Source organism: Talpa occidentalis, unplaced genomic scaffold (genome assembly GCF_014898055.3).
Source record: "Talpa occidentalis isolate TD23 unplaced genomic scaffold, MPIMG_talOcc4v2.1 talOcc4.15, whole genome shotgun sequence".
NCBI classification, from domain to species: domain Eukaryota; kingdom Metazoa; phylum Chordata; class Mammalia; order Eulipotyphla; family Talpidae; genus Talpa; species Talpa occidentalis.
The window spans coordinates 49,054,644-49,068,741 of record NW_023601543.1 but is presented as its reverse complement, the minus strand read 5'-3'; the positions used below and the strand labels follow the sequence as shown (position 1 = coordinate 49,068,741).

At 38.6% G+C, this 14,098-nt stretch overlaps 2 protein-coding genes across 2 annotated transcripts in view; both read left to right on the top strand.

Moving 5' to 3' along the window:
- Window positions 1–14,098, top strand: part of AR (androgen receptor) — a 225,282-nt gene that overhangs the window by 198,642 nt on the left and 12,542 nt on the right. Inside the window, exon 4 of the mRNA XM_037512314.2 lies at window positions 9,338–9,625. Within this exon, the coding sequence (XP_037368211.2) occupies window positions 9,338–9,625 (288 nt within the window). The remainder of the gene's footprint in view (window positions 1–9,337; window positions 9,626–14,098) is intronic.
- Window positions 7,841–8,209, top strand: LOC119246390 (40S ribosomal protein S24-like). Its single transcript, XM_037512763.1, has one exon. The coding sequence runs from the start codon at window positions 7,856–7,858 to the stop codon at window positions 8,207–8,209; it is 354 nt and encodes a 117-aa protein (XP_037368660.1). The 5' UTR covers window positions 7,841–7,855.

Sequence of the window (14,098 nt, the reverse complement as noted above, 5' to 3'; positions counted from 1 at the left end):
TTTTTTGATATGTGCCATTCTCAATGGTGTAAGATGGTATCTCATTGTGGTTTTGATTTGCATTTCCCTGATTACAAGTGATGTTGAACATTTTTTCATATGCCTGTTGGCCCATTTCCTCTTTGGAGAAGTTTCTTTTTAGCATTTCTGCCCATTTTTTGACTGGATTATTTCCTTTATTTTATGTTGAGTCATGTGAGTTCCTTGTGTATCTTTGTGATCAGTCTCTTATCAGTTGTATGGAGTGCAAAAATTTTCTCCCAATTGGTAGAGTGTCTCTTTGTTTTAGTTAATGTTTCTTTTGCTGTGCAGAAGCTTTTTAGCAATTTGATGTAATCCCAGCTGCTTATTTTTCCTTCACACTCTTTGTTTTGGGGGATGAGTCTTTAAAGATGCTGCTGAGAAGCATGTCATGTAGTATTTTACTATATTTTCCTCTATATATTTGGTGGTTTCAGGTCTTATGTTCAGTTGTTTTTATGCATTTTGAGTTGATTTTTTTATATGGTGTGAGGCTTTAGGATTCTGAAACCTGTCCCTTTGGCCCTCAGTCTTTGACTTGATACCAGTTGCCCAAGATGGAAGGACCATACTTGTTATAGATACTCCACCCTAAGCAGATTTTCAGGATATTTTTTAGCTATAGACCCATAATTGAAAAACACCACAGTCTACCTATTAATATACATTTTTACAGGATTCAGAGCACTCTCACTGAGGTCATCTTGTTTTCTCCTAGCAATAGTCCCAATGTAGTAATCTGGTCATATTGTAACCATTATACTAAAGAGAAAACTGAAGTTTAGAAGAAATAAAGGTATTCATTCAAAGTCACACATCCCATAATAACCAATTATAATTGTGAAAACCATTTTAGAACTTCAACATCATCATTGCATTTTTGTCTTCTTATATTCATTATTTTTTTCACCATACTTTAGTCTTGTATAATCTTTCTGGTTGTATAGAATCTTCTCTCTACTCTCAAACATCAACACAGTGTCTGTATATTCCTTTTTAACGCCCTTATGAATTAGGTTGCCATTATCCTAAGTTTATAGATGAGGGAATTGAGGTACAGAGATTTTAAGTCTTGCCTCAAATCATACAACTAAAAGCAGTAGAGTCAGGTTTATCATTGAGACAGAGTGAATCCAGACTGTTTGCTTTTGATTGCTGCCCTTTATACATATAAGAGGAAGCTAACAGCAAAAGAAGGAAAGGGATCTTCCTGAAGTCACACAGGAAACTCCCCTAGGTCCTAATTCCATGTCCCCCTGATTTACTAATTCAAAAATTATATGCACAGTGAGATTCTTTGATTCTAATTCTAGTGGATGGAAAAATGGCTGACAAGGTTTAAGTCAGAGGCCACAAATTGCCAAAATCCACCTGCAGAATTGCTTCCCCAGCACAGTCTTTGCTTAGAAAATGTACATAGAATACATCTATGCAGGGCATCAATTACAATCACTGCCCCAGCTCATCCTACTTATGGTCACTAGGCTGTTTTCTCAGTATATGTCTGCTTGACTAGTGAAAATAATTGAGTTTATTATCCTTACGTTTAAGTGTTATATAAGTACATGCACAACACAAATACTCATAGATTCATATGCCTATAGTTCACCCAGGAATTTGCAGCACTGTACATGACTTGCCTTTATGTTTGCTTAGCACTTGGAATTACACTAAAGATCTGAATTTGTCTTATAAGCATGCAGAAGAAACTCTGTTGCTTGATTTCATTTCATAATGTGTTATTCATCCCATCCATTCTGCACTGTATCTGGTTCTTTATTATTTCTGCTTTTCCTTCTTCCCCTTGTCCAAGTTAGGTCACCAGCAGCCATTTACTCCCTACTCTCTAGGAATGGTTAGATAATTAGACAGTCTGTTTGGGGACTTACTAACAGCTTTTTTCTGTTGCAAATTAAGGACTGCAGTATTGAACAGAAAAGATGGTGCTATGGTAACTTTCAACCTTTGGACATCATCTCCTGAAAAGCAGGCCTTATGTCCATTCCAGTGGGTTTATTTCCAGTGTAATGGGTGTTCTAACCGGGGCACCCCTATAGTAATGGTGCTGCTGCAAATCCTTAAGTTTAGTTTGTATTGCTTAGTGCAGTAAGGTTGCACTAGTAGTACTTGAATTCTTTGAGGAATCTCATCTTCCAAAAGAAAATACTAGCTCCTGGACACCAGTTTGTCAAGGAATGGCTGTATGACCAATAGAATAAGGATCCCAGAGGAATTCTACACTCCCGTCTGAAAGACGATCACTCTATGAATGAGAGAGGTTACAGACGAAAAAGTGTGACATTGCATTTTCAATTTGGAACATAGATCATTGCCCTACCTATAGCTAATATCTTGTCTCAGAATGTCTTCTGGCCTAAAACAAGCTAACTAAAGCAAAGAGTAAGTGCAAAGCCTTGTGTACAGCCAGTATAACTGCATGTTATTTTAGCATGTACTGAGCATCAGTTTTGCACTAACCACTGTACTAGGTATTGGGGATACAGAGGAAAATCTCTGCTGAACAAAAATGTTCAAGTCCCAGATAACAGAGAGGTACTGGGCGAGAAGTCACAAGATTTTAATCCTTGTTCAGTCCTAGCACTAATTCACTGCTTGCCCTTGGACCAGTCCTTTTTCTTCAGGGGGTTTATCTATACCATGAGGGAAATGAGTCTGCTAGAAGCTAAATAATGGTTACAAGGTTATTAAGCTAGTAATTACCAGAGCTGCAATTTGAAGCCAAGATTATTTGACTTCAAAGCTTCGCCATACTTCTATAAGAAGATCTATTTGTTTTCTATTACTGCATAACAAATTATTGTAAATTTAGCAGCTTCAAGCAATGCTCATTTATTAGCTTACAGTTCTATAACTCAGAAGTCTGACACAGCGTGACTAGGTTCTCAGCTCAGTCTCTCACAGGATGAAACAAGGTGGTAGTGAAGCTATATCCTAATCTGGAACATAGGGCCCTTTTCCAAGTTCATATGACTGGCAAGATTCAGTTCCTTGCAGTTTAGGATTATGATTCCTATGTTCTTACTGGCTGTCATCCAGAAGCTGTACTAAGGACCTAGAAGCTGCCCTCTTTCCTGCCATGTAAACTACTGGTATTCAAAGTCAGTAACAGAAAATCTAATGTTTAATCACCCTGACTGCACAAGTGTCTTACCAGAAAGTGCCCTATTCTTTTTAAGGCCTCATCTGATTAGGTGACGTCCCTCAACCTCAAAGCCATCCACGCTTAAAAATTCATCTGCATTGTGACCTTAATGACATCTGCTTAGTCCTTTCACAATAGCACTTAGATTCATGTTTGACTAAATAACTGGGGAAAAACACTATAGTTAGGTATTCGGGGTATGTGTGTGTGTATTGGGGGGAGTCCACCTTAGAAGTCTACCAATAACAGAAAGTGGTTATTTTATGTTCCAAATTTTATGCTGAAATTTGGAAAGAAAAACATCTGTAAGGCTTTGCAAGCTGACCACCCCCACCTTTCCCCTGCTCATAGATGAAAAGGCCTCTGTCTTGAGATATCAAGGAAGGAGACTGGAACAATGCCTAAAGGTCACAGAGAAACTACAGATAATCACATCTAGTCCTTCTGAGAGGTACACCATTGAACCTGATGTGAAAAATATTTCTCTGGTGCTCTACAGACAGCCTACTAGGTGTTTGGTGACACAGGCTGAAAAGTGAATTTTCTATCAGATAATAGCAAGAGAATTCACACATTATGTCAGGTGTTCTGGCCTCCTAAATAGTAGGTATGCAGGGACAGGGAAGTATCTTGTCAATGACCTTTCTTGTCACTGCTCTGAGCTAAAACTGAAAGCAACTTGTTAATCCGTTAACTGTTAGAGCAGTTTATCTTTACTGTCTTTTATTCTCCTGGTTTCCCCACTCAATTTAAACAAACCAACAAGTGTCTCCCATAAGATGGGGGCTGGTAGGCCTGTATCTCATCTGGAAGAGTTAGATCTGACTCTGGGGCTCAGGTGCAGTCAGCAGGAGGGGCATGGGGGCGGCCTTCGTGGAAGAAAATAAGGCCTTGGGCATCGAGTAACAGCTGAGACTAGCAAGCCTCATTGTACAGCACCCAAGTCATCTAGCAACATGTTGGCCTCTGCTGCAAAGAGAGAACAGAGGATCCTATGGCAGAATGAATGGAATCTGATTTCAATTACGTTTTGTACAGTCACCCTCTTTAGGCAGAGAGGCCAGAACACCTGGTGCAGCTGGGACCACTGTGGCCACAGAAGCAACATATTACCTAGTTCATGGAGGCAAGTGGTAATGTGACTTCTCTTCCTCAAGCTGATGCCATATAAGTCCCAGAGGAGGAGGATGTGAAAATACCGGCCAAGATCTCATTAGCACTATGCAGAGAAGAAGGATTATTTCATCTTGATGGATTCTCGCCACAGTCTCTGCACATATTGATCTTGCTTGTAATGAGTTTGCTTAGGTCCAGGAGTCATCACCCCACTGAGATCTGAGTCATTGGCAGGAGAGTCGAAGTGACAAGACGTACCTCACTGATTGCACCAGTAACAATTGCTTTGTGTGTCCCTCCACCTTTTGAAAAAGCCCATAGATTCATCTGTATAAAATTCATTTGGATTCTTTTATTCATTTTTCAATAGCATGAATAGGGCATATCAAAAGGGACAGCTGCCCCAGAGAACAGTTTAGATTTGCAGGACTATTCCATAGAGCTTTCTGAAATGATGGAAATGTTCTGTATATGTGTTGTCCAATGTAGTAGTGACTAGCCACTAGCATGACTTTTGAGCACTTGAAATGTAACTAATGAGACAAAGAAATTGCATTTTCATTTTTTCTTTGATTTTAATTAATTCAAATTTAAGTAGCCATATGTGACTAATAGCAACTGTGCTGGCAATGCAAATCTATAAATAATGCTAGGAGACAGGCATTCTGATATAGTAAAAATGAGTTAGTCAGAAAAGCCCCTGTGGCACAGGGAATTCTGAATTAGAAAGAAGAGCCCTAGTTCTAGTTTCAACTCTGTCATTAGGGTAACCTCACCTATCTGGCCTCATCCTCCCCACCATTGACTTGAAAGGTTAGATTAGTGTGAGAAGTCATAAGCACTGGATTCAACCTTTGAATACAGATGAGTTTCAGGCAAACTTTTAAATATTGTATGAATGCCTTCTAGGTGTGTGTGTGTGTGTGTGTGTGTGTGTGTGTGTGTCCCACACATGTGCATGAACTGAAGTGAATGGCTTCTTGCCTTCCTGCTCCTGCCCGTCGCACATGTGTGGCAAGGGCAGGAAGGCAGGAAGCCATTCACTTCAGTTCAGCAGAGTTCCCACCATTCTCTTTCTCACTCATACACAAATACACAAACACACATTTCACTGCATTACCTGGGTATGTCCTGAAGATACAGTGAATCTATAACCTTTTGGGTGAGATTATTTCTTAGGATCCTTTCAGTTTTATTATGTTGTAAATCTTTTGGCCATGGTGGTACCCAAAACCTGCTTCTATACTATTCTTATAGTTGGTTGCTTTTTCCCATCTGAGATTAATGCTAAATACTGGAGTTGGAAGTCAAGAGTAAGAATGAAAGGCTTGGAAGATATAATCCCAGCCCCACTCCTCAACTCTGCTGTTAGGCGAGAGGTAGAGTTCGGGGTTTTAGGTTCCTTATGGTATTAAATGTTGTAATGTATTCATGAGTAAGGCATGTAAAAGGCCCTGGAAAATACTTCCCCTTATTTTTCTTAGTTATCTCAGGTATAAGATTGATTATGTCTCTGTCTTCTACCAGGCTAGAAAGGGGTGGGGGGAGGTACATGGTTTGGCTACTGCTCAAAACCAGAAAGTACCAGTGATGGGGAAGTAGAGATCTACCTCTAGAACCTCCCAGGGAAGAATATCCAGGAGATTCTGACAGCCTGTGAAGTTGTCTACAAAGAACTCATGTCAGCAGTGGTTTCATAAGACAAGATACTGCCTCTGGCTCTGGGAAAAGATGGTGGTTGCACAGCTCATACCTTCCAACTACTGCCTTTGGTGGGAGTTGACTGTGGGTGGGAATATTTCCTTATTACTGACTTGTCCAAGTCCTGTAGAAATTACTGTTGGATAAAGTCATGTTGCACTCAGAGTTGATTTCCCAAGTTTCAGCCTAGAAATGCTCCTCTTTGCACCACCAACTCTGTCATTTCCTCCCCATTTTACACTAGTTGTTTTTCCAGGCATGATCCATTCTTGTCTTGATTTACTGAGTTGCATTATGAATGAAGTTTGCATTAGATTTATTTCTCTGCTTAGAACTAACATTTGGTTCTAGAAAAGTACCTTATATTGCAGAAGCCAGAAACAGATGAGCAACAGTTCTTGTTGTATATATTCATTTTAATTGAGCAATCTGATTCTCAGTTTTGTACTTCTATTTGTTGTTGTTCTTATTATTTTAAAAGGATTAGACATAAAGTGATTTATGGTCTTCTCCATTTAAACTGTCTATAATAGACCTCAGGGTTGTGACCTTTTCAATTATTTGTATTTCTGCCAATATGAATGTTGGGGAAATAGCACAAAATTAACATCAAGATACTAACTTCTAAATTGTGTGTGGGGGGCCTCCCCTGGTGGCCTAGCGGTTGAGCGCTGGGCTGCGAAGCTGCCCACAGCCTCTGCAGCGCAGGTTAGATCTCTGGCCACTGGTGTGGGTCCCACATGGTGCGCAGACCTCTCCTGCTGCCCGCTCCTCCCCTCAGCAGTGTATTTCATCAGTCTGCCTTTTCTGCTCCCCGCTCTGGCTCTGGTGAATTCTCTCACCCTCCCTCCCACGCTTCTGACTGTACCCAGTGCTTGTATACATGAATAAATAAAATCTTAAAAAAAAATTAAATAAATAAATAAAGTGTGTATGTAAACATGGGGAAAAGATGGTTCTTAAGGTTTGAGTTTTGGATTATTGCTGATTTAAATAATGTTAAGAAAATGTTATTTCTATCCTATTCAATGACTACCACCTAACGTGGTTCCCATTTGGTAGACAGATTTTAGAGGCAGGATTTGTTATTACTTTGATGCTGTTGGATCTTTCAAACTTTTTCCTATCTACACTCTCTTTTGATAATAAATCAATTTGTGTGTTACAGTTCATATATGGGTATAATGTCTGACAATATTTGAGGCTATTATAGTGGTCAATGGGAAATACTGAAACAACAGAAAAGTCCCGCTTGTTGAGCCCAAAAGTAGTGGGATGATAGAATTTAGTATCCTGAAGATGGAAAGGGATATTCAAGTCCATTTTATTAACCTCATTGCCATCAGATGCTTGAAATCCTAGCTATTGTGCATCTAATCTGTTTCATCATCTCCAGTGACATGAGTGCCTGAAAACCTTTCCATCTTCAGAGTTTTAACAACCAAAATGTGTGTGTATGTGTATGTGTGTGTGTGTGTGTGTTTGTATGTCTTGAGAGAGAAATAAATCCAAATTGATGTACTTTTATAATTTCTGGTATCCCTAGGAACATAAACAATAAATGTAGCCCTTCTTCAACAGGTGTGCATTTCAAGCATTTTACCCTAACAGTCACTTAGACATGCCAGGTAGACATAAATACATAATTTACTTGATTTAAAGCATTTTGTATTTGCCTATCACCTGTAATTAAGATAAAACATAAATTTCATAATATAACATACATACTCCTTTAAAATCAGGCCCCAGTTCTTTTCCTCCTTGGCTGCCTGAAGATCTGTTTCCATCATAAATTACACAGTAACTACATAGACCAGGAAGTTCATGACTAATGGACTGTTTCAGTGGAAACAAATGGTCACTGATGTCCTTCACCCTGGGAAGGCAATAGGACCTAATAGAGAAATTTGGACGAAACTAGCTAAAATGTACAAAACCTCGTCAGATGTCATCTTTGAATTTGGATTCAAAATCCATTTTTTACATGGCAAAACACCTGCCTTTGGCATAATTTATGACTCCTTAGCTTATACAAAGAAAAATGAACCCAAACATAGACTTGTAAGATATGGCCTGCATGAGAAGAAAAAGACCTCAAGAAAACAGCAAAAGAAACACAAGAACAGAATGAAGAAAATCAGGGGGACTACAAAGGCCAATGTTGGTACTGGGAAAAGTGAGCTTAAGTTTGGACAACAGAAAGAGTAAATATTCTGCAGTGACTTTATCTGTATCTGTGGTGACTATGCAGATTTGTCATGAGAGGATTTATTAAATCTTATATGTTTCTGGCTGTTTGAAAATAAATAAATAGATAGATAGATAGATAGATAAATGCAATAAAATCTAGTTCACATCTTTGTTTCCAGCTTCATAAATAACCACTTTCCTCACCCATGAATTTGTGAACTGTTGTTCACATTGGTCTCAAACTTTTCTCCCAAACACTCTTCATTGCCATTTTGTATGCACTTTCAATCACTTTCTCTGTTCAAGGTCTAGATTAAATGCCATCATAGGGCTTTCCTGGTGGTGCAAGGGGTTAAGCACTGCACTATGAAGCAATCAGCAGCCTCTGTAGCATGAGGTTGATTCCCAGCCGTCCAGGGAGAAACACACATGGTGAGGCAGACCTCTCCTGTCTTGCCCGCTGTTCACCTCAGCAGTGTATTTCAGTCAATCTGCCTGTTCTGTTCCCCACTCTGTTGTGGATCCTCTCACCCCCCGCATCTCTGGCCTGTACCCCAGCTCTTGTATGCATAAATAAATAAATCTTTAAAAAATGTCATCATAAAGCATTTCCTGACTCTGCCTATGCACAGAGATTTTCGTCTTCTATTGTTTACATCTCCGTTGTAGCATTACAAGTTTGATATTATTCATGGACATTTATTTCTCTTTTACCAGACTGGTAAGTGACTTGGGGCCTTTCTGCACCCAATAGCAAAGGCCTAATAAAGTATGTCTGTTAAATGAATGAGTAAATGAATATATGAATCATTAATACATTATTAATGCATTAACAAATAAATTGAAGGTTCATCATATGAACACGGAATATTACATTTATGCAGAGCCCTATAAAGTTATATGTAGTCTGTCTAGCAAAGAGATTGGGAAAAGTCAAGATATGAAAGTTTGAGTTTAGTTTGGATTTGGAATGATAATTGAACCAGTGTATGAACTGAGTACTTTTCTTTAGGAAGTTTAGAGTCTGTCACAAGAGAGAATGGGCATCTTTATTTTCTTAGTTCAAGGAGCATTTCTAACAGAGTCACTGTACTGTGTGATTTTGGCTACTGATAATAAATCCAAGTTTTCCATCCTTCCCAACAGCTCGGAAACTGAAGAAACTTGGTAATTTGAAACTACAGGAGGAAGGGGAGTCTTCCAGTGCCACTAGCCCCACTGAGGAGCCAACTCAGAAGCTGACAGTGTCACACATTGAAGGCTATGAATGTCAACCAATCTTTCTGAATGTCCTGGAAGCCATTGAGCCAGGTGTGGTATGTGCAGGACATGACAACAACCAGCCCGACTCCTTCGCAGCCTTGCTCTCTAGCCTCAACGAACTGGGCGAAAGACAGCTTGTACATGTGGTGAAGTGGGCCAAGGCCTTGCCTGGTAAGGAAAAGGGTTGTGAGGGCATGGGGTAAAGAAAATCACATTTCGTGAATTTCCCTACAGATGAGGTACCATAAATGATCTTTTCCTGTTCATTAACTCATTGCAGACCTCACCATAACCCTATGGGGGAGAGATTGGTATGCTCTCTTTTTAAATACATGGGAACTGAGACTCAGAAATCAAGGAAAAGAGCTAGAAGAATTATAGAGCATCTTGTATACTTCACATTGGAATATAGCAATCATATGTTCATGTTCAACCCACAGGCACATAGCCACATCCTTATATGTCTTAAGATACTTTATTCTAAATGTGCATGCATAAACCCACCCTAACAATAATGATCTTGAATCTCACTAATTTTCTGAATTCAATATCATCTTTAAGAACCATACTATAAAATCTCTTATGGTATGGTAGAAAGAACATGAGGTTGGGAGTCAGAACACTTAGTTTCTAGTGGTAGCCTTGCTGATAATTCCTTTCCTGGGTCTCAGTTTCTCCTCCTGTATAATGTATGAAATGATTTGCACTAAATTAATGGTTTTCAAATTTTGCTTCAAGGAACTCTTAGTGTTCTTTAAATTACTTTAAAAATCAAAGTGGGAGGAAATATTAGGTCATAGTGAAAGAAATACAGTGTGTTTGTCTAACTTGTGCTTAGCCATCTCCAGTGATAGGGCCCTCAATTAATTCCTATGCCATCTGTTGTTTGAGCAAATCTAATTATTATTAATGGGCACTATGGTTGTGGGAGAATTATAGGGACTACACCTGAGGGGAGAAATCAAATACTGTACAAATTAACAATGATGTAAGAAAATGAATACAAATAAATAAAATTAAATGTTAAAGAAACCTCAGAGATCCTCTACTGAAGGATTCATAAATGTTCCTTTAACAGACAAACTCCAATTCTCAGAAATATCATATATATACATAAGTGGATTTGAATGATTTAAAACCAGTGCCTCTCCCTCACTGCCCCAGAGAAGTCTCAGATCACTCTTGTGGAACCGTAGGACTCTAGGAAATACAGTTTGGAAACTACCGAAGCATAAGTTTTTTTTTTTTTTAATTTATTATTTATTATTATTTTTAATTTTATATATTTTGCATCATTTTTCATTTTTGCACAATGTATGCATTTTCACCTTGGTTATAGTCCCCATACAATTCCCACCCATCCTAGTTTTGATCCTACTACCTCCTCCCCCGCTGTAGTGTGTCTTTGGTTTATAGTTGCTTAATTTTGATTTTACTTTATTATAATTAATCTTTTTCCTGATCCCTTATTTAGGTCTTCTAAATTCCTGCTAGGTATTTACCCAAAGGACACAGAAACATTAATTCAAAAGGGCATTTACACCCCTATGTTTATATCAGCACTATTTACAATAGCTAAGCTATGGAAACAACCCAAATGTCCAAAAATAGATGACTGGATCAAGAAGATGTGGTACACATACACAGTGAAATATTACTCAGCAATCAAAAAAAAAGATAAACTCATGCAGTTTGCAGCAACATGGATGGAGTTCAAAGCATAAGTCCTTTATGGGTTTGTCTGGTCTTGAAATTCTGTGATTCAAAGTTTCTTTTGTAACATCAACAGCCAAACCTCTTCTTAAGAATCCAGAGTAGGGCCATCCTGGTGGTGCAAGGGTTTAAGAGGCAACCTATGAAGCTCTCCACAGCCACTGCAGCACTAGTTCAATCCCCAGCCTGGGAGCTGACCCACCTGGCATAGCAGACCTCTCCTGTCTCACATGCTGCTCCCCTCAGCAGTGTATTTCAGTCATTCCATCTGTTCTGTTCCCCACTCTGTCTCTGGTAAATCCTCTCTCCCCCATGCCTCTGTCCTGTATCCCAGTTCTTGCATGTATAAATAAATAAATCTTTTAAAAAAAGAAGTCAGAGTAATAATAACTACCATCGAAATGGAAACTTGTGGTGAACATAGTAGTTCCTTATGTATTACTTGATTTGATTCTCATAAGAATCCTTGAAAGTAGGGAATTTTTTTCTATATTTTCTAGATAATGGCCCTGAAGCTCTGAGAAGTGATGTGTTTGGCTTATATTTACACAACCACAAAGGGACATATTTAGAACTTGAGCACAGATCCTCTCCTGATTCCAAATCTCCTACTCATCGCATTTACCCATAGTTTGTTTAGTACCCCCTGTACTTCTGTAGCCCTGGGCTTTACAGTGAGAGGTCAAGGCATTATCCAGTGTCATTTGGGTCACAGTGTAGACTTGCTGCCTTTGAAGACAATGCATGCTGTCTTTTGACTTCCTCTGTTATCTTTCTAGCTCACAAGGCCTAGTTGAGTCACTAAACCTTCCCTAACAACCCCCCTGCTTGGAAAGCTGAGATTTACTAGATATTAACATTATTGGAAAGAAGACCAAAGAACGCTAGTTGTGTATACACTGCACCAAAACATAAAATTCACACAAACAGGAAAAAAGAAGGGAAACTTTTTTTTTAATTATTACCACTTATTCACCCATCTGGATATCTTGATGTTATATGTGTAACGGATTTAGTTTTATCTTTCTAAACAGTTATCAATCACTTAACTTGTGACATTTTATAGGATATAGGAAAAAAAAATATATATATATATAGTTCCAATTAAACCTCTTGTGAATCATAGGGATGTATCTACATTTCAAAGGACAAGGCTCAGAGAGGTTAATTTGCTTATTTTTTCATCTGGTTATTTAATGACCTCCTTCCCCCTGATTTCTAGTTTGGTGTTCAACATAGTGAGAAATATGATGACAGAATTTGTATGAATGGAGGGAGTGGGCCACAGGCTTTCCTCAACCCAAACTTCAGGATGTATTCCCCTTTCCTATGTATTATATTAGCACAAGTTGGAAAGTCAGTATCAGCTCACCACCGAGCTCATCCATGGAGATGATTTCTGGGGCATTTAAAATAATAGCTTCAAAAAGAATTACCACAATCATACTTTCCATATTATCAATAATCATATATTACTTCAAATTACTTGTTTATTCAACAGATTGAGTTCCTTCTTATTAAGACACTGTGCTAGGAACTTATTCAGATTAATTTGTTGTTTTTTGTTACATGTAAATTTCCTAGTATACTGACTGGTACATAAATTTAGGATCATATTAATTGAGAGAGGGTGAATAGATTGTGCGTACACAGTATATTTATAATCACATATATCTGTTTGGAATCTTAGCTATGTGCACTAGTTGTGTAAGCTTGAGAAAATCATATGTTTACATGTACTTCTGTTTCCTCATATGCAGAGATGGTAGAATAGTCACTGCCTTGCAAATTGCTATCCATACAGAGATTATGTGTAAAAACCACCTAATACAGCAACTGAAACATAGCGGATGCCTTTAAATGGTGTGTTATTATTGTGAGGTTTGAGTGCTAATTTACTGCTTTCAGTGAAATTGATTTAAGTTGCCACCAGTCTTCCCTAGATGTCTCAAGTACAAGTCATTGTCTTTTAAGACCTTGACTGTCAGGTGCACTAGAGAAGCAATGATTTCCTAATGACATTGTCTGGGCATGTTCTCCCAAACTAGACATGAGACTACAGATTTCAACTGTAGATTGCTAAGAAATTATGCCAATTGGTTTCTAATGAGATAACAGTCTCAAAGAAACTGCCTCTGCTCCCTAACCTACTTGGTGTGTTTCAAAACCTGAGAATGACTCCTCTGCAGTTCTCCAGAATAGCTTAACACAATGCCAAATAGGTGTTGGGTGAGTGTGTACTGAAGGAAATCTGTTGGAGTTATTGTTTTTTCAACTCATCACTTGATAGTAATGCTATCTGAGCAGGCTACTTCAAAGATGGGCACTAGAGAACATAATTAGATATTTTAATCAGATTAGACTTCAAGAAAAATTAACCTACCATGTTGCTGATGTGTACATAGTAATTAGACTTGAATTTTAAGCAGCTCTCACTAAGGACCATTTTTTACCATTATAGTCAAACTAAGCTTTCCCTTTTTCCTCCTCTTTGTTGGTTTTCTGGAATCTAAGGGTGGCAGGAAAGCATCAGCATCGCCAGCTTCTTTGGTACTTTTATAGTTTGACACTTATTTCCCCTATGTACCCTCTTATCCACACACTCAACAGACTAACCATTGCCTCCTAACCCAGATGTTCAAAGTCTGTCCTCCCAGGTCCTCTCCCCAAGACATCTTGGATGTTCTATTTTAGGATCTTGCTTTTGGTCTCCTACAGGGAAGAATCAGTCCCAGGCATTCTGTGCTCCAGAAGCAATTCAGGAGGAAATTATCTGTGGTCTGAGGTGATGGCTAATGTGGTAGCACATTATTGTGGTGAAGATGGGTGGCACAGGCTTGGGAAATAAGATTGCAGCAAGAGGTGTTGTTATGAAGAACCCTAGAATTCCTAATGTCTGAGAGGCTTGGAAAAGGAAAGGAAAATGGATGT